The 18582-nt window shown below is 39.6% G+C and overlaps 1 protein-coding gene across 1 annotated transcript; it reads right to left on the bottom strand.

Moving 5' to 3' along the window:
- Window positions 1–1992: 1992 nt before the first annotated feature.
- On the bottom strand, window positions 1993–17304 carry cspp1 (centrosome and spindle pole associated protein 1). Its single transcript, XM_022752096.1, has 28 exons — window positions 17220–17304; window positions 16219–16345; window positions 15416–15488; window positions 15111–15214; window positions 13758–13823; window positions 12854–13179; window positions 12628–12728; window positions 12267–12363; window positions 11975–12032; window positions 11322–11599; window positions 11052–11170; window positions 10784–10925; window positions 10224–10335; window positions 8602–8749; window positions 8334–8510; window positions 7792–7904; window positions 7352–7501; window positions 7091–7234; window positions 6303–6416; window positions 5925–5991; window positions 5600–5726; window positions 4533–4672; window positions 4313–4441; window positions 4030–4070; window positions 3842–3902; window positions 3042–3151; window positions 2742–2889; window positions 1993–2337 (listed from the first exon to the last, which is right to left on the bottom strand). Exons 2-28 carry the CDS (start codon window positions 16321–16323, stop codon window positions 2165–2167), a joined length of 3423 nt encoding a protein of 1140 aa, XP_022607817.1. The 5' UTR covers window positions 16324–16345; window positions 17220–17304; the 3' UTR covers window positions 1993–2164.
- Window positions 17305–18582: the final 1278 nt, after the last annotated feature.

Genomic DNA, 18582 nt, shown 5'->3' on the forward strand with positions numbered 1-18582 from the left:
TTGTCAAAGGATGTAAAGAATCTAAATACATAGTTAATAATTAAAATAATTTATTTAAAACATAATTTAGGGAACATGTGTGTCACTGTTTGATGTAAACAATGATTTTTTTTAAAAAGTACATAGTAGGTAGCATTTTTCAGACATTCATACTGACATTCATGAGTTAAAACCAACCATAATCTCATCATTTAAAGACTTCGGAGTCTGTTACAACTGGGACCTCTCAGGCTTGAGGGAACGGGGTCCTATGTCACCAACCGCTCCCTCCTCGATGGACGGTCCAAACATTTAAGTGTGTCCGATGTTCCNCACCATTGGCAGACTGGCTGGTCTTGTCACATGCTTTAAAGGAAAGAATGGTAAATGATTAGCTGAATGAGCCCACGCTGTGCTTAGTGATCCAACAACAATATGGACCAAACTAAAACATACCTTTTTGTGACAGTAGCAGTAGTAAATCTCTTGACTTCTCATGATTTTGTGCTGCCTGACTTTCCTCTGCTGAAAGTCTCTCTCCTGCTTCTGCTTGGTCATCTTCACCTTCCTCCTTCCTGGCTGAAGGAGTTTTAGGATTATTCCTTTGAACTGACACTATACATATCAACTGTGCACTATAAAAAGGAAAAATATCCACAAAAATCACTTCTATGGTATTCTTCAAAATATTTACCATCAACTGACAATGACACACTCCAGTGACAATATGCAGAATCCTGTATTTACCTGCCCGCCTGGACTGTAGCTGGGAAGCACAGGGAAGACGCAGCAGTTTGGGTCTTGAAGAGTTGTAGCATAAAAGAGCCTAAAGTGCACATACAGTACATTGCACTGATACGTTCACAGTGATATTGCCAACTTCTAACTCTCATAGAGAAGTCAGAAGTTACAAGCTAGCTGGAGTCACTAACCACACCGCTCTCTCTCTCTCTCTCTCTCTCGGCCACTATGCACACAACCTACGTACTGAGCTTTTCCTGAGAGGAGCTGCGATACTTGTGCAACAATGTTCTGTCTCAGACTTTTCATATTACTGCACATCTTGTACAGAGATGATAAATCCCTGTGTAGTTAGTTCTTTTACTTGCTACTACAGTCTCCTAACGCTCAGTGCGCAAGTTTAGTTTCCACACACATCTGCATGTGCACAAGCCGTGCTGCATCATAACCAAACTGATAGAACAGTAGCTGTCAAGGACAGCTCAATACAGATGCACAAACCTCCAAAAAAATATCCTATTCTGCTGTCCACTTGACAAGCCCCAGCCTTTTCCAATGGGACACCTTCATGCCCACAAAAATGATAGGAACTAATTACAATGGCTGGTAGTCAAGTTAGCTTTCAGAGACACCAGCCTGCTGCCACCACTAGTAGGCAGTAAATTACATGGAGAGGAGAGATATTGCTTCCACTTCAGTATCATTCTATTTATTATTTACAGCTTTAAATGGGCAAGCACTGCTTGATGTTGTGATCTCTTGTTGTTGGATAATGGTTTCACAGTCTTTAAGCCAACTCTTAAGGAAGAGTTAAACATTTTGGAAAATACACTATTTACTATATTTTGTCAGGAAGTCGGTGTCCTTCCAAGAAACAGTCCAGCACATAAATCACATGTAAAACCACAACTTGACATTTTCACACTTCAGTTTGCGTATGGATTAAACATAAGTGAAATAACATGTAAAGCTGTCATCTTTGGAGCTGCTGGTTAGCAAGTTGTGTTACTTTTGGACAGAGTCAGGCTAACAGTTTCCCCCATTTCCAGTCTTTATGCTAAGCTAAGCCAATTGGCTGCTGGCTATAGTGTCATATCTAACATACAGACATCAGAGTTTAACTACGTAAAAACTTACATTTCATAAAAGTAATGTGTAAGTAATGTAAAGCTTTTGTAAAGTTGAATGAATGATGCCTTGTCAAAGGATGTAAAGAATCTAAATACATAGTTAATAATTAAAATAATTTATTTAAAACATAATTTAGGGAACATGTGTGTCACTGTTTGATGTAAACAATGATTTTTTTAAAAAGTACATAGTAGGTAGCATTTTTCAGACATTCATACTGACATTCATGAGTTAAAACCAACCATAATCTCATCATTTAAAGACTTCGGAGTCTGTTACAACTGGGACCTCTCAGGCTTGAGGGAACGGGGTCCTATGTCACCAACCGCTCCCTCCTCGATGGACGGTCCAAACATTTAAGTGTGTCCGATGTTCCTGGCCGCATCCAGGGATCAGTGGCGACAGTTTCTACGGAGCTTTGATGGTTAAGATTGTGAAGTGAAAACTGAGGGGGGAAGGAGTCGTCATCAGACAGATCCACTGGTCCTGAAGAACAGGAGCAGGGAAACAAACAGAGTCAAACACTTAAAGTATCACACTGCATCATTAAGCCAAGTTTTCCATTACAGCATCACCCTGCATGAACTGCAGCAGAACCCACTGCGTTTGGTATGTGGACAAATATTTGTTGCATAATAATAGTAATGTTATTCTTTATCCAACTAGAATAAACAGTTTCCACGGCTATTTGAATAGTGGCTGAATATAATCACCTCTGGGCTTTTGAAACCCATTAAAGCTCTTATGTAGAATTTTAATTCAGACATCTATGAAAAATACTCTTCTACTTTCATGAAAAATTGCTTTGCTGATATTTGTTTTCCTACAATGAAACTTAAATAAATTACACAAAACATAACCACCAGTAATCAATTTTTCCCCAGTCACACCTGCAGTGTTGCCACGACGACTCAGAGCCATTAGAAGACTTGTTCTGTCCCGGCTCCTCCCCTCACTCCTTTGCTCCACCTCCTGCTGCAGCCTGTTACCTGTGTGAGTGGAGTAGTCGTCATGTTGGCCAACGGAAGCAGCTCGTTCCTGAACCAACCACAAGACAAAAGAATAAGACTTTGATTTCAAAATATCATTAATGTTGTAGCTTACATAATTGTAGCTGTTAAGCTCACAGGCTACACCATAACACATGTCAGAAACCTGCGAGGTGTGTGATGGTGTGTTAAGCAGAGAACCTGAAGATGCTGTGACTGTTTGGCCAGCCTCCTCCTCTCCCTGGCCGACAGGTGGGGGGTCTTCTCAAACTCTGGGGTGCGGGGCACTGGAAAGGCATCGCCTAGGGGGTCTCAACACACACAATCAAAAGAAAAATAAGCCCAAGGCATCTCTACACAAACATAGAAGATACAGTACATGTCTTCCCTCTTGGTTCCATTCCTTTATAGTTACGTCATCCTGTTGATACTGGATACTTAAATAATTCACAGCTGAATTATCTGTCCTTCATTGTTAAACAAATATGTTATAGATCTAAATTTGTTTAAGGTACATTTAAGTAACCATTTCCTATAAGGTTGTTTTAGATGAACAAACATGATTTGAGCTTTACAACTGACATTTAAGAGCCAGTGTTCGTGTAGGATGGTCTGACAGAAGATCTCATTATGAAAACAGAAACTGTCATTACTCAATGCAGTTCCTATAGCAGGTATCATCCATGATACTTTTTGATTTAAAATAATCTTTTTGTGCATGATTTCCACAAAGTAGACATTTTATACATCATGTGGTCCTAACTGAACCATTTACAAGAAGTAACCAGTGCATACACAGAACATTTAACACAGATGTACATGTTAACTGAGAAAAGACTCAAATGCAAAGATCAGTCTTGGAATCTTAATCAGTATTGAATCATTCGAATAAAAATGGTGGGAAAAAAAAGAAAAGAAAAAAAAAAAAAAAAAAAAAAAAAAAAAAAAAAAAAAAAAAAAAAAAAAAAGAGTTGCACATCTTGATTTAATGGTGGTCTTACCAATGAACGCACTCTCTGACTCCAGCAGAGAACCTCTTGCAGATCCTCCCATCACACTCCTCTGCAAAATACACACAACTCTTTTCATGACTCATCTCTAATAGTTACAGTTAGTGGATACAGTTTATAAACCATGTAGACAATTTAAAAATGAATTATTAAAATCAAACCATTTCTTTTCAACTCACCAGATAATCATTTTGCTGTGGTGGGGACAGGTCAAAATAATCTGTGACACAAGAAGGACATTTTTTTTTTGTTTTACCTTCTTTTGTTTTCATACTATACAAGGTATAGAAGCAAACATTTGTAGATCAGGTTTCACTGTCAAGATACAGGTCACCAGGTATAAATGGTATAATGATCTTCAACATCCACATTAGAAAATAAATCTCCAAATGTAAACCTAGCAAAGCATATGTAAACAAAAATAGTCAGTGAAACAACTGCAACAGGATAAAGAGCTCTAACCATCCTGAACTGTGGACCTCTGGCTGCTGAGCTGGTGATATGGATCCCTGTAGTCGTGCCTCCTCTTGATGGTCACACCTACATCCTCCAGCTTTGGAACCTCACTGGAGCCCAGCCTTGACTTCCCTTCTGAGTCACAAATGCACATAGCAAACACTTATGGCTGATAACATTAACTTGTAGTGGAGTGCAACTAAGAATTCTAAAAGCGGTCAACTACCTGTGTATTTGAGCTGAAGGGAGTCGTGGATTCGCATTAAGTTTCTAGGCTCCATGTTTCTGGAGTTGGGCCTTCGGACCGGAGCTTGGAGCCGCAGCCTGGCCATGTCAAACACATCCACCTGGGGACGCTCCCGAAGCCTGGACAAATTAAGACAAGCAAAAACACACTGACTCAGTTTTGTGTGTAAGCATTTGTCTGTCACAGCAGAGTAAAAACCACTTTAAATCTTTAACAATTAGTTTCAGCTTTTTCATCATTTATCCATCACTTTTATCAATTTCAACCATTAATCCATCACTTTAAAGTATTTGAGTTGCTTATTCATTACCTTAGCTATCCGTCTAAAATAACTGTTTTAACTTCTTTGCTCACTTGCTTACTAGTTCACGTGTACTCTCCACACATGGTGTTCAAGTGTTCCAGCTGACTCAATATGAGGACTGAATTTTTAACTAAAATTGTAGTTTCTGTTGTTTTCCCCAATTACTTTGGTGTACAAGTATTCCTGTTTGGGAAGTGAAATAAACTAGAGACCATTTTGCGATGGTATCACACCAGCCGCGACAGCTGTCAGCACGTTGTGGTCTTGCCCATTTGTGTACTGAGTAGTCAAAGGGTCAGACCACACCCATCTTCAAACTCAGCCTTCATCACAACTAAACATCTGTTAAAAGTTTTGTGACAGAATCTTGCACATCCTGGTGATAAAACCTGTCCACAGACAGACATATAAACACCTGCCACAGTACTGAAAAACCACATCTGTGGTAGTTCCCGGGACAACATTTTGCCATGATGACACACACACAAAATTCACAAGGTGAAAACAATATCAGCCCCACTGTCACAGGTAGCAAATATCTAAGCATGTAATGTACAGGAGGTGGATCCACAACCATCTCCAACTTGTAGTCAGGTCCATGTATCAGCATGAAGGTAAGGGACCTATAAATATGTCAACAAAATGCTGCACTCAATGTGATAAATATTATTTATCATATAAATATAAATATTATTTATCACATTGATAAATCAGCCGGAGTGATACATCTGCCAGGTCTGACCTGTCACTCAGAGGAGAGTCTAATTCCTCCCAGTCGCCCTGCTGCAGACGACCCTCCAACCGTTTTTGTTCACTGCGAAGCTGCCGACGCAAAGCTGACAGCTCACTGAACACATCACGCTGATCACCTGAAAACACACATGCACACAAAAATACCAATTCTCAGTACTAACCTTCAACAACTACATAATATCACAGATGTGAACCATCAACAACCCCTGCGGAACTAAGACACTGCAGATTTGTGTTGTTTGCTCAAATGACTCATCTTAATTGACACATATTGATCCAAGTAAAGTGTGTATGTGAGTGCACGTATATAGTACCTGCGGCTCGGAGCTGGTTCCTACAAGCAGGGACAGGAGGGGACTGGAGACCAGACAAAGAGCGCTCCTGAAACACAGAGAGATGAGTGACAAAGGTATGAAAAGAGAGATACCCAGCAGGAGAAAGAACACATCATTAACCTTTATTTATCCAATGTCGACGTTGTTGAGAAAACATCCTCTGTTATACAGAGAAAGAAAGTTTTTGTCGAATGTGTTCTCGAAAACAACAAAAACAAGCCACATTTCTTTTAAGGCAATGCAGACGTGTAGGAATACCTGTGGAGACGCTTGTGATGTTGTGTGTGTGTGTGTGTGTGTGTGTGTGTGTGTGTGTGTGTGTGTGTGTGTGTGTGTGTGTGTGTGTGTGAGACTCACAGACAGGGGGGCAGTAGAATGCTGGCTGTCAACAGTAGGGGGTCTGGGGGTGTACTGATGTAGCCCATGTTTCTTCTGCAGGGTGGGGATTGGAGGCGAAGGCTCCCTGTGGACCTAGAGAAAACAGTCACCCATTCACTACATTACAGTTAACTAGAATGTCCCTTGTTACTATTTGTAGCCAATCGACTGAACAGTCTGAAGGTTTTATTTCATACTAAGCTACTGCAAAGAATAATTTTGGGACATATTCAACTGAGAAGGGAAAAAAAGCTAGTGTTTGATTGATCATTAAAAACCCATTTATTCACTCCATTTTACATTGTCCATGCCTGGTCTAGTAGTTGCTGAGGGAGCAGGAGGTCCAAGATCAAATGAACACACCTGACAAATTATCCTTATGAAAACAACTTGTCTTGATTACTTCCCTTCAGTTTGATCAATAAAGAATGTAAAGCTGAGGAAACTTAAACCAGACCTGAGGCAACAATTGATCAGATGGATCATCATCCTTGATGTTTTTCTACTCTAGAATATGAAATGTTGGTCTCAGGGAGGAGATGAAGAAGATGTTTTATCCTCTCATATTGACCAAAATTACACAGGTTGTAGTGGAAATCTACTGGTTAGATTACCATATGATAAGTTTATAACAATTACACTAGCATGGTAAAAAAAAAGTAATTAATTAAATAATCAATAATAATAATAATAATAATCAAATAATATTCAGACTAACTTTTAATGTTACTAAAATTGTAGTGTGATGGAGGCATCATTGAACTAACCTCCTCCACCCGAGCCTGCCTCTCCCTCTCATACTGCCTCCTCAGTGCTGCGTTCTCCATCTCTTCTGCTTCTTTCTTCTTCCTGTCCATTTCCTTCTTCCTCTGTTCAGCAAGCTGAATTAGCTCTTCATTCTTGGCCTTTTGCTGAGAGAAATACAAGGAAAAAAAAGAAGGCAGTGATGGATATATACTATTTTGCTATAGCCTTGTATAAAAAGCAGGTGCAAACCCTGCCCATGGCGCTGTTCTTTAGCCCCATACCTCCATTTCCTTTCGTTTCTTCCTCTCTTGTTCTTCCTCATACTCCCTCTGGATGCGAGCCCTCTGCTCCGCCAGCCTCTTCTCCTCCTTCTCCTCCTCCAGTCTGGTCTGCTCCCTCTCCTCTGCCTTTTTACGCATTTTCTCCTCAATCTGTTAACAAATACAGATTAACAAGACAACATAAACCCATTAAAACAACCCCATGCTACTTTTATTTGCAGGCTGGGGTAAATTTCTATCAAGGCAGGAAACAAAACTCTTTCTGGTTTGTCCTGGTGAACTCAAAATTTACTTGCACTATTCCACAAGCAGCTAACTCAGTTTTCTACAGAGCACAATCCCTAAAACGTGGTTGGCTGCCAGCAGGAGTGATGCTGGACAAGACAGCCTACCATACAAACACAGCCCGCAGAAGTACCACCAGCTGTTTGAAGCCATACCTGCTGTTTGAGGTAAGCTTTGTACTTGTCCTGCTCCTGGAGCTGGTGCTTGGTGGGCTGGTTGGCAAACACATTGCCTCTGGCAAACTGGGGGGTTTGGACATGGGTGAACCCTTTACAAAGAGGAAAACATGAAGAAATTCAACTGTGAGTTCAGACCAAAGAACCTCACTGACTTGTAGCCAATGATGTGACTGTTAGAAGATGTAGCACAGACCTTAACTACCGTGTCATGGTGCTAGTGTTATTTTCTCAGTTGAGAAACAAATATGTAGACCTGAATGAGCTACAGACATTCGTAGAGGTAGCACTTAGTGTCAGTCTGTTTCTTTGTCCTTTGCAGTGCTTTGTGAGTGTGTGGAAAGCATGATCAAAATATCAGTGTTAATGTCTTGGCAGTCACCATAGCAATAAAACATTTATCAGAGCCGCATCCATAAGACCTTTATAATCCTAGTTGCTAAAAACTAAAATGTGATGCCAAAACTATTCTAATGGCAGAACGCTGCTAAATGAATCAAGAATAAATCTGGTTACGGTACCAGAGATCCTGTCTCTAGAGTCATGGATACTGCACTCTGCTACAGTACCAGAGACCCTCTCGCTGGGGTCAGGGTGCTCTGCCTGCCGTGCTGTCATGGCAGCCGTGGCTCTCCTCTGCCACTGCTCCGGGTTGCTGTAGGCCTCCTCATTCAGCTTGTGCATCTGGTTGAGGTCGGCTGGGCAACAGAAAGAGCAAGTTATCCTTTGTACAGGCATTGTTTTTTCTTAAAAAAAAAAAAAAAAAAGAAACTACACATTGGCACCTACCAATGAGATTTCCAGTGCTGTCTCTGAGAGGGGCTCCTCCTCCACCTCGACCCCACGGCTCGTGGTTCTTCATGTCAGCCTCCATCTGGGCCTCATAACGCTCCCTCTCCTCCTCCTCCAGACGCCTCCTTTCCTGTTGCTCCTGGATCTGCAGAACAGTATTTTCACAGCTACATCAAAATCCTCAGATGATAAAAATCTTAAATTTTCAGAGTGTTTTATCAGTAGCCAATTTTCTTCGCAGCAGTATCTGCATTTCTCATTGCTGTGTATAAATACAAATCATCTCCAGCTCACCCAGTCATGCATTAAGAAAGCCTTGGTGATCAAAAATAATTATATTGCTTTTTAGTGAACTGTGTTACTGTAAAAAAAAGTCTCCAAGATGCTTCCTGTGTAAATCCAAATATATAAAAACCAAGCCAACCGTCATAACCTGTCAGAGATGAATTTCAGTAACATGGTATGATCATGATGCCAAAACAACTGTTAAAATTTGAGATTTAATGTAGCAAGTTCATTTTAACCTTTTGTTTCAATTATTATTATTGCATTGTTATAAAAAAGGAGGCTGCAGATGCAGCTCATGAACCATCAGTTCCAAAACATATTTGTACATACAACACGGTTGAAACAAAAAGGTACAACGGATACCACAGTGAGTTTTCAAGTAGAATTACGTTCCTACACCATGACAGGCAACCAAAGTAAACAGTGAGTAGCTGGAAAAGATTTATGCAAGTCTTTCGTGATTCCTTTGCAAAGCCAACAAGCGGAGGAGAAAGGCAGAGAGGATTTTTGTTGCTTTATTTAGAGGGAAAATAGCAGGGAGTGGGATGGGATTGAGGTGGTACTGCCACATGAAGCAACACCTGAATACAGGGGGATCTCACAAACACTTCTACTGCCAACTCTATTATTAAGCATATTAATGATTTTCTAAGCAGGTAATTAACTTACACAATATCTTTTTGGTCTTAACTAGATCTATTTTACCTTGTTGTAAAGCTTGCTGCTCCCTCTCCTGGAAGCGTCCTGCCAACATATCACAGACTAGGATGCAGTGAATTAAACTCTTCTGCCAGTTATCTGCCACTAGTTTTGCTTTGACTCCCTGCTAGTGCTGTTTCCAACCTAGGACCTGTGCCAAGATGATACTGGTCATACACAACCTACTCTATACAATGAAGGTTGCAATGTGATAACTATCAAAGCCCAAATGCCCAATCTTTCAGTCTATGTGTTACAAACTTTTAAAAATCAACTTTCAAAGAACAACTAAAAATGAAGACCACAGTCAGTATTCTCACAACAGTGCTCCTCTGAAATGCTAAGAAAGAACAAGGAGGTTCTTGTCTGGTGTTTTAATGATGTTCCCTCTGATTAATTCAGTTTAATTCACATACAACAACATTTTGCTCTCCTTTAGTCTTAGTTTGACAAAAAGCACATTCATTGATCAACTTGTTAGATATGTTACCATAATACATGCATAAATCAGGACTATAGTTTCTTGTATTTTAAAGATAAATTGTACTTCTAATGGATGGTGATGGTGGTTAGGGGCAGAAACCCAATCTAGGAAAATAGTAATAATGTAGATTCAAAATTAGTCAACTTACCTGTTCTTTGAGAGCATTTCTGTAGCTCAGTATCCTCTCCCTGGTTGCCCTGGATCTCTCTGAGGGGAAAACCCTGACCTGCGAGTCCACAGTGGCAGCTTCATTGCTGGGCCTGTAAAGAAAGATACAGAATCACAGCACTCACATCTGACCATGAGGTTTGCTTTACTGTTTTAATAAGAATGTCCTGTTACTGTGTCTTATTACATCCCTCTCTCACTAAAACAGCATCTAGCAGGTCCATTATTTCTACTAGACATTACTCCAATTTATGGGGCATTAAAATGCCACCCTTAATGACACAAACATGTGCTAATGCCTTGTCCATCCTGTTTGGCAAATTACAAGAGGGTACACAATTGTCTTCTTTTATTTTGCTCACAAGCATATGCTGCAAAACTATTTCTTTCACTGACACGACTTGTGTTGAGTTGACAGGAGCACCAAATGATCAATGTGCTGGTAAAGCAGGTAAATTTTCTGACACCTGGATGTTGGTTGTTAATTATTTTCTCACCCTGCTTTCCAGGCCAACATACAAGTGAAGAGGAGATATTTACTGTATCGGTGGCTCAGGGAAGCTGCTTCCACTGTGCTGGCTGTGAGGGCTATGGTTACCAAACTGGCTGGGCACACCTCCACCTGGTGGTACGTTCCAGTAGGACATGGGAAGGCCGGCACCGGGAACAGATAAATGACCATCTGTACAGAAAGATTACACATTAAAAGTATGATGATGCTGAATGTAAATTTTTTTTGTATAGCCTATTACCAATATATTCACTAAAGCCGTATTTATCCCATTTAACAGAGGAAACCAGTGCTTACAGTAGGCCATGTTTGGGTCAAGCAGGTTTCTAGTGCCATAGCAGTGATGAGGTTCTCCATACGGGCTCCTGTAAGCTTCATTGAGTGTTGAGGGAGGATGTGGATGGAACAAAGGAATCCTAGAGACAAAAAACAATTTGCAAATCCAGAACTTTCAGTAGATGTTATTTTTCTGGCTGTGGTTATGTATGACGATAAGATCATCTTGAGCTGAACATTTCATAGTCATAACAGCTAAAGATATGCAAGGTTTAAAAAGTGAAGGTATACCTGGGAGTGTCCATGGCTCTGGAGAAGGAGGGGGCAGCAGGCTGACTGCTGGGAGACAAACCTCCTCCTCCCAGGCCCAGAGCAGAGCTGTACTCCAGCAGGGGGGACTGAAAGGCTACATGAGGCTGCTCAGGAGGAGGGACCTCTCTTTCTCTAACTACAATCTTCTCATTATGAGGTGGACCTCTGGATGATAGTTCACTCTCTCCTGCTGCTGAAGGCTCCAAAACCTGAGGATCTTTTCTCCTGCTCAGTCCAAACTGTCTGATTCGGTCTGGCTGGTTTGTGGATTGCAGAAAATAAATAAATTAGTAAAGACAAACATCTTTTACTGATACTCCAGGATCAACTGAAGTAGCATTAGCAGCATAATAACACTGTATACTAAAAATTAATTCCCATTACATTATAATGAAATTTTCTGAACAACCAATTGATTATTTAGATTTTAAAAAGTGCCTAGATAGTTTTCTTTGAATAAAAATATCACTCATGCTGGCAGACCATCCTTCACAGATTATGTTCCTCAAAGATGGCTGAGGGTAAAATAATAAAAGGTCAGTGAATTTGAGAATTTGTATCCACTGACGGATCTTAAAAAGTAATTATTTTACCCAAAGTAAATGAGAGTTGGTTGTCATGTGCCAGCTGACCTGTTTCTCAGGATCATTCGCCCCCGTCGCAGCAACTTTCAGCTCCAAATCTTTCTCCCTGCAACAAGGACACACATATACTGTTGTTTTACATGAGTTACAGATATTAAGCATTTAATGACATCTACAGGGGTGTTTAAGAAATGAGCAAGCAGAGGTTCAGTGTTTTGCTCAATAACACTTCAAGAGGATACAAGATTCTTGACAGATACATGAGGTGTTGCCAAGATGGTTGTAACATGGTCATTTCATGTACAATGTAACACCTGGACAAAGATCACTGACAAATTACCTTTTCTTGTTCCTGTGCTGTTCAGCTATCTGCTCCTGCAGCTCCTGTCTGTAGCGCTCCTTCCTCCTCTGCAAAGCCTCATCTGTATCAACTGCTCCTGAAATGATGGGACAACAAGAGGCTATCATTTCTTTCGACAGTTTGGCAAAAGCTAGCTAGCTTTTTTTTTTAATATTTTAAAATTATAATCCATCATTTCAGAAAACTGATTAAAAAAAAAACTAGTCTCTGTCTTTACTAGACAATAACTTAATGAACTATTCTTTCAGAAGTAATAAATTGATTTGTGCATTCATGAATGCTAATCAAATGCTGGACCTTTGATATCTGTACAGTTGCAAAATGTAAAACATCCTTTAACCTATTATCAGGCCAGTAGCAAACTCAGCATCGTCATTTTTGGTCAGTGCTCTCAATCTCCTGCCTTCTCTGGCAAAACCTGCAGGATTCTCTCTCTTCTCCCTGGGAAAAGCCAAGTAAAAAAGATTGAAAGAAATGAATGAATAAAAACAAACAAGGCTATGATGCCATTTTATGACATGCTTAACATACACACAAAGACACAATGGTTAATTTCCCCCACAAACCTGCCATCTGTCTTATTGGTTCTTCTCTTAGGATAACTGGCCTCTATCCCCATATGTCTGCACCTTCTGCCTTCCATCAGCTCCAGTTCCTCCTTGAAGTATTCCTCTTCCTCTGAGTCCTGGTCCACTGGCCTCCCCAGCCTGTCATGAAGCCTAGGAGTCAGTGATAACTGCTCCTCTTCCTCCTCAGGATAGAGGGTCTTAACCTCAGCGAGGCGCAGAGCCCTCTGCAGCCCCTTATTGTCCTCTGTCAGAGTGGCTGCATCCCTCCATGACGAGGGTCGCTGTTTGGGAAGAACACCTGTCTGGTCTCCAAGCAGGTGTTGCTAGAGGAAACATGATTGTAACAGGCAATGCATGTTTAATAAAAGAAATAGGGTGTGAAGTTACTATAATCAGGTACACATTGACTGTTTCAAGCATGAATATCAAGTTGGGTGCAATCGAAACTACAATTTATTGTACCTGACCTAGATCTGCTATCCCCTGACAACTGCAGAACAACCACCTGGGGTTCAAGTACCCCTAGTTGAGAGTCACTGCTCCAGACAATAGTTATTACTACCCTTTTTCACAATGTTCCTGAACTGTGTTTTGTCTACATCCTGGGAAACATAGAGGCCTTTCAGATCTTTCATTAAATCATAATCCATAAAGAATGAATGAGAACGTTAGTGCTAGGATTCTGTATTTCTTAGTCTGTTCTGACATATATTCTAGCAGCTATCCAGTAATAATGAGGAAGCTCAGTTATTTTCTTAGTAAAACAGTGAAGATTCTTAGTTAAATTTGTGATATTCCAACAACTGAGTCAGGTTTTTGGAAAAACAATTATACCGTCTGGCCAAAGACAATTATTTTCAAATCAACTGAGATAATTAAGTCAATAAAGAGAGATATTTACCTTTACAGACCTCCTGTTATCAAAGTGAATTAATGGTCCGGGTTCTGCATGGTCAAAGTGTTTTTTCTGTAAAATAAAACGTTATCATCAAGGTACAGCACCAAGTTACAGCTGGAATCTAAAGCTGAAGAAGCAAACAGCTGAGCCCCAACCCAAAGAATGGATCTTCAATTATACCTTCCTGTAAAATATCTCTGTAAATGATACCCAACATTACAGTGCAATTTGTGCTATTCAACTTTAACACATTCAGTATTCCAGGTTAAAGGAGCTATTTGTTGTGCTATTTCTACATAGCCAACGTTAGCATTAACAGCCGTTGACCTACCAGTCTTGCCAAGAGCTTCAGATATCTTTGCATTTACAATACAAAAGGTTATAATATGCCCTCTGAGCAGCACTACACTACAGGGACAGGCCAACGAGGCCAGGGCTAACTCTAGTGGAAGAAAAGAAGTGATAGAAATCGAAGCCAAACAAGAGTGCCAGTTCCCACTGCTGGAGACAGCGCTTGGTGAGTAAAGTAATTAAGTTTGATGCTGAACTTGCAACATTTCTTCTAAACTGGTATGTAAACTAGTAAGCTGTTAATGCTAACGTTTGCTGTGTAGCAATAGCAAATCTTACAAATAGCTCCTTTAATGATAGATATACTATATTTCTATACTTTATTTTCCTCCCATAACACTGATTAACAACATGTCCTTAACAAGGAGTGGAGTTTATGTTGGGTTTCCATATTAATTACATCCTGCAGTAGCTTTTTCATGATTGACACCTGATTGAATTCAAATACCTGGTAAACACAACTTGGTGATGTGATACTTACAGACTGTACAAGCTGCTGAAGATACCTGAACACCATATGGATTAAGGGATACTGAGAGCTACAAAGGATATACCAACTGTGTCCCAAGACACTGACAAAGGGCTGCTTCTTTTCATGACCTCATTTGGAGGGGTCTTTGAAATAGGACAAGTACTGTTCGCCAGACACAACATACTCTCAGCCTAGAAATGCTGATTTCATTGGATCCAGCCCTGGATCACAGCTTCTGTTTGTGTTTCAGTAATGAAATGCAAACACCACACAAAGCTCTCACTACAGTCAACATGTTTTCAGTGGACCTCTGCATTTAAAGCATATAATACAATATGTGCAAAAAATACAAGTACTTCCGCCCTAATATTTGGAATTTTACTGTTACAAAACATCTGTATCAAAAATTTAGCCCAATGTAAAACTGGAATGAAAAACTTGCCAGATAAACAACAAACAACAAAAATTAACTGACCTCCAAGCTCGTCTGTTACAGCCAAATACATTGGTAAACAGGTAAGTCTGTGAGTCACCTGAGCCATGTAGCGCCTGTAGTCCATACGGAGCTCATGCTGCAGCCTCTGTTTTTTCCTCTCGTACTCCACGCCAAGCGGTAGACCCACACTGCAACTCTCCTCTGACAAAACACAACCATTAATATTTAATAGATACACAAGGTGAAGAGTTTCATGCTAAAACTGCCATTTTAAACAAACATCTAACCTGACACACACTGTTCATATGACATATCATATCAAGACACTTCATAGGTTACTATTAGACTTAAGGTCTAAAACAATAAGGATTAAAAGGAGGGAAATGTGGTCATGTACTGTACCTTTCCCCTGTGCAATAGACTTGGGAGGGATGTTCTCCTTAACAGTAGACCCACAGGCTCTGTGGGGTTTTGCCTATCAGTCAAAAGTAGAGGAAGATCATGCATTAAAATATATATATATATATATATATATATATTTGGGATCACTACAAAAGGGTCATCTCAGTACTCTATTATAATTTTATATTTCCAAACAAATAAATATAAACAACAACCACGCCATCACAAATGAGACGATGTACCCCCCCAAACACTACTAAAAATATGGAATAAGGAAAAGAAAGAAGGAAAAAGAAAAAAGATCAACAGAGGACATGACAGAAGACAATAAAAGAGCAGGGAAAGAGAGAAAAAAAATGGGGAAAAGAAAGAAATAAAGGAGAAGGGAAAAGGGAGGGAATGAAAGGAAGAAATAAAGAAAAAAGAGGAAAAACAAAATCTACAAAATTCTGACATGCTGTGCATCATACCTCTAGCCCTTCTTGCTTACCTTGTGTTAATTGTCTCATTTTGGCTTCGCTTTGATATAGTCTTCTTATTTCATTTATTCGAAATTCAAGTTATTGTTGCTGTTTTGTTCACGTGTACACTTTAATGTACTGTTTAATGTTGTATGTCTTGTGAATGTTTTATGGTTTTTGTACCGTTTTGGTGTTTGGCATGAATGAATAAATAAATAAATATTATTGAGTACAACTAAAGGCTTTAAATATAACGTAGTCATATACGTAAGAATTTATCAGAATAAATCAGAAGTGAACCAGTTCATAACCGATAACTTAGCAATCATCATGCAGACACACCTTTATTTCCATGTAAGGAGGGTCTTGATCTAGACTGGCTTTATCCTCAGCCACTCTTGCCTTCCGCTCTCTGATGAAGTTCTCCAGCTCATCATCCATCTCCATTTGGCAAAGTAGTACAACCCAGCTGAGAACACAAAACGCCATGCTTGCTTACACTCATCACTACTGCAAAGACAGCTTAATTTAAATCAGTGTAGATGTTAAAAGACTCCAAGATGTAAATTTGATACTTTTATTACGGATTATTATTTAATACGCCTCAAAAAGCTTCATTAAGAGTGCTCGACTGTTTGCCATGGAGGGCTAAATATATACAGGCTTTATCTCAGCCAAACACTAAGGGAGGTCATCTCATTAATTAGCTCCTCCTCTTTAATTAAGTAAGTCAGAGTGCTAACCATCAACTCAATCATCTACAGGCTGGAATGAAAACATATTATCGATTTTGTACTGGTGTGGTACACTTTGCAGTTCACTTGTATGGTGTATTATCTGTGGAGCTGATGAATCCAAGAAAGGTTTGAGCCTTTCAATACTGTCTTAGGTGCCATTGAATTTTATGTTTTTGAAGCACAGGGCAGAAATAGTGGCCACATGTACCAGAGACGCTAATATGACCCTATTCAGCTGATGCCAAAACAACATTACTGCATGGGGTCAGATACACGTCAGTCGGCTTTACATATAGATCCTTCCCTGGGAACCAAATTGATTTACAGCTAAGTTGGTAATGATACTGTCTCTTTAATTTTCTGTTGTTAAGCAACCATGATGAACACGATAGCGTCACTTTCCTTGATAGCGTTAACTTAACGGTTATCATAATACCAATGCCATTGTGTAATTATGACAACTAATAGTAACTTTAACAAATTGTGCGGAATATACTTGTGTAGTTAGTTAAGAGTAACCATAGACTCAGTTAGCTAGCCTGTTAGCCTTGATAAATGAAAGGTAAACCCAAAGTATAGCAAATAACAAAAACTAGTAAAGCTTACCTTAGCTAATGGCCAGTACCTCCCCAACTAGCGTTAACTACCTATAGTAACCATGAGTTTTACTGCAGTTAACATTAAACAAAACCTACCGTTCAGCGGGGTTTGATTAAGACGTTGCCGAAGAAGGCAACGTTAGCTAGCTTAAAAATGTTGGCGGTGCCTTTTGAGCCGAAGACCACAAACAAGTTCATCACAATGCTGCAGTACTTCCGGGTTCAACCGTCAAAATAAAAGCCCGTGCTAGAAAACGTGCTACTCGGTCCACCCTTGTTAACGGTTTTATAATTCAGCTGTTTATACTGTTTATGTAAGTCAGAGCATTGAGATGTGGCTTTCGGTGTTAAATGGGTTTCATGCACTTTCAATTTTGAATTTCTGGAATCTGAAATTTAAAAAAAAAAAAAAAAAAGGTATTTCATAATTCAGGCAGGTTTCTGCTCTTTACACCATTTAAGAAGTTTTCATTTTCACAGATATTGTGACAGTTTGGATGGCTGTCATGAAATATGTCACCTCTTGTGTATAACTTTCATTATGACAATTTCATATATTATGATACTATTGTGTCGACTGATTCCCATCTATACTTCAGAGCCAGTACAAATCAACATTTTTTGGTGAAGCTGATCAAAGCTTTGATGTTATACCAATGGCGATGTTTACCTACCATGTTGCTAGTGTGCAAGACATTGCCATGGCAGCCTCTTTCTTACCATTCTGTGTGCACATGCATCTTGTCACCTTCAAGTTCCCATGGCTGAGAGTACAAATCTTAGTCTTACTATGCTGGAACTTTAGAAATTTCAGTAACTGCCACAAACCGTTATTTTTCCAAGGTTAGAAGGAGAAATGTTGCGTAGAGCCAAGTGTTCTTCCCCTAAGTGACACAATGTAGGCTCTTATTTTGAAAGCATAGTCCAGTACTTCCTGTCTTTTGCCACATACTTTCTCTAACTAGACGGATTGCGGCTCAGTAGTGAACATTGCTTGTTACCGGAGGTAATTGTTGTTCAAGCCCACCTCCTCTTTAGACTCAACCCACCCTTTGGGGAACACATGTTGCATTCACGTCAAGTGAACTGTTAAAGCCAAAAACCTTTGCAGTCACACCATTATGTTGTTTGTGGGAAGAGAGAAATGAAGCCCCAACCGCATTCAAAACTGGGTCATGGATTAGTCCTATTAATCCATTTAGTCTCTAGTGGTATTAGCAAGCTTTTTTTTTTTAGATAATTTAAACGTAAAACTAAATTTATTCCATGCTATACATGAATGGTAGAAAATAGGTTAATATATTAAAAAAAATTCACTGGTATGATATTTATAATATTAATACATGGGCTAATATTTTAGTCTTTGACCA

This window comes from Seriola dumerili, unplaced genomic scaffold (assembly GCF_002260705.1).
Source record: "Seriola dumerili isolate Sdu_G_001 unplaced genomic scaffold, Sdu_1.0 BDQW01000161.1, whole genome shotgun sequence".
NCBI classification, from domain to species: Eukaryota; Metazoa; Chordata; class Actinopteri; order Carangiformes; family Carangidae; genus Seriola; species Seriola dumerili.

Excerpts from the sequence above, each read along its gene's own strand:
- cspp1 (XM_022752096.1), bottom strand. The coding sequence starts at position 16,323 with ATGGAGATGGATGATGAGCTGGAGAACTTCATCAGAGAGCGGAAGGCA. Across the intron at positions 10,336-10,783 it reads TTCCCTGAGCCACCGATACA|GCCCAGCAATGAAGCTGCCA; the intron begins GTAAATATCTCC and ends CTTTCTTTACAG. Across the intron at positions 6,417-7,090 it reads GGCAGGCTCGGGTGGAGGAG|GTCCACAGGGAGCCTTCGCC; the intron begins GTTAGTTCAATG and ends TGTTTTCTCTAG.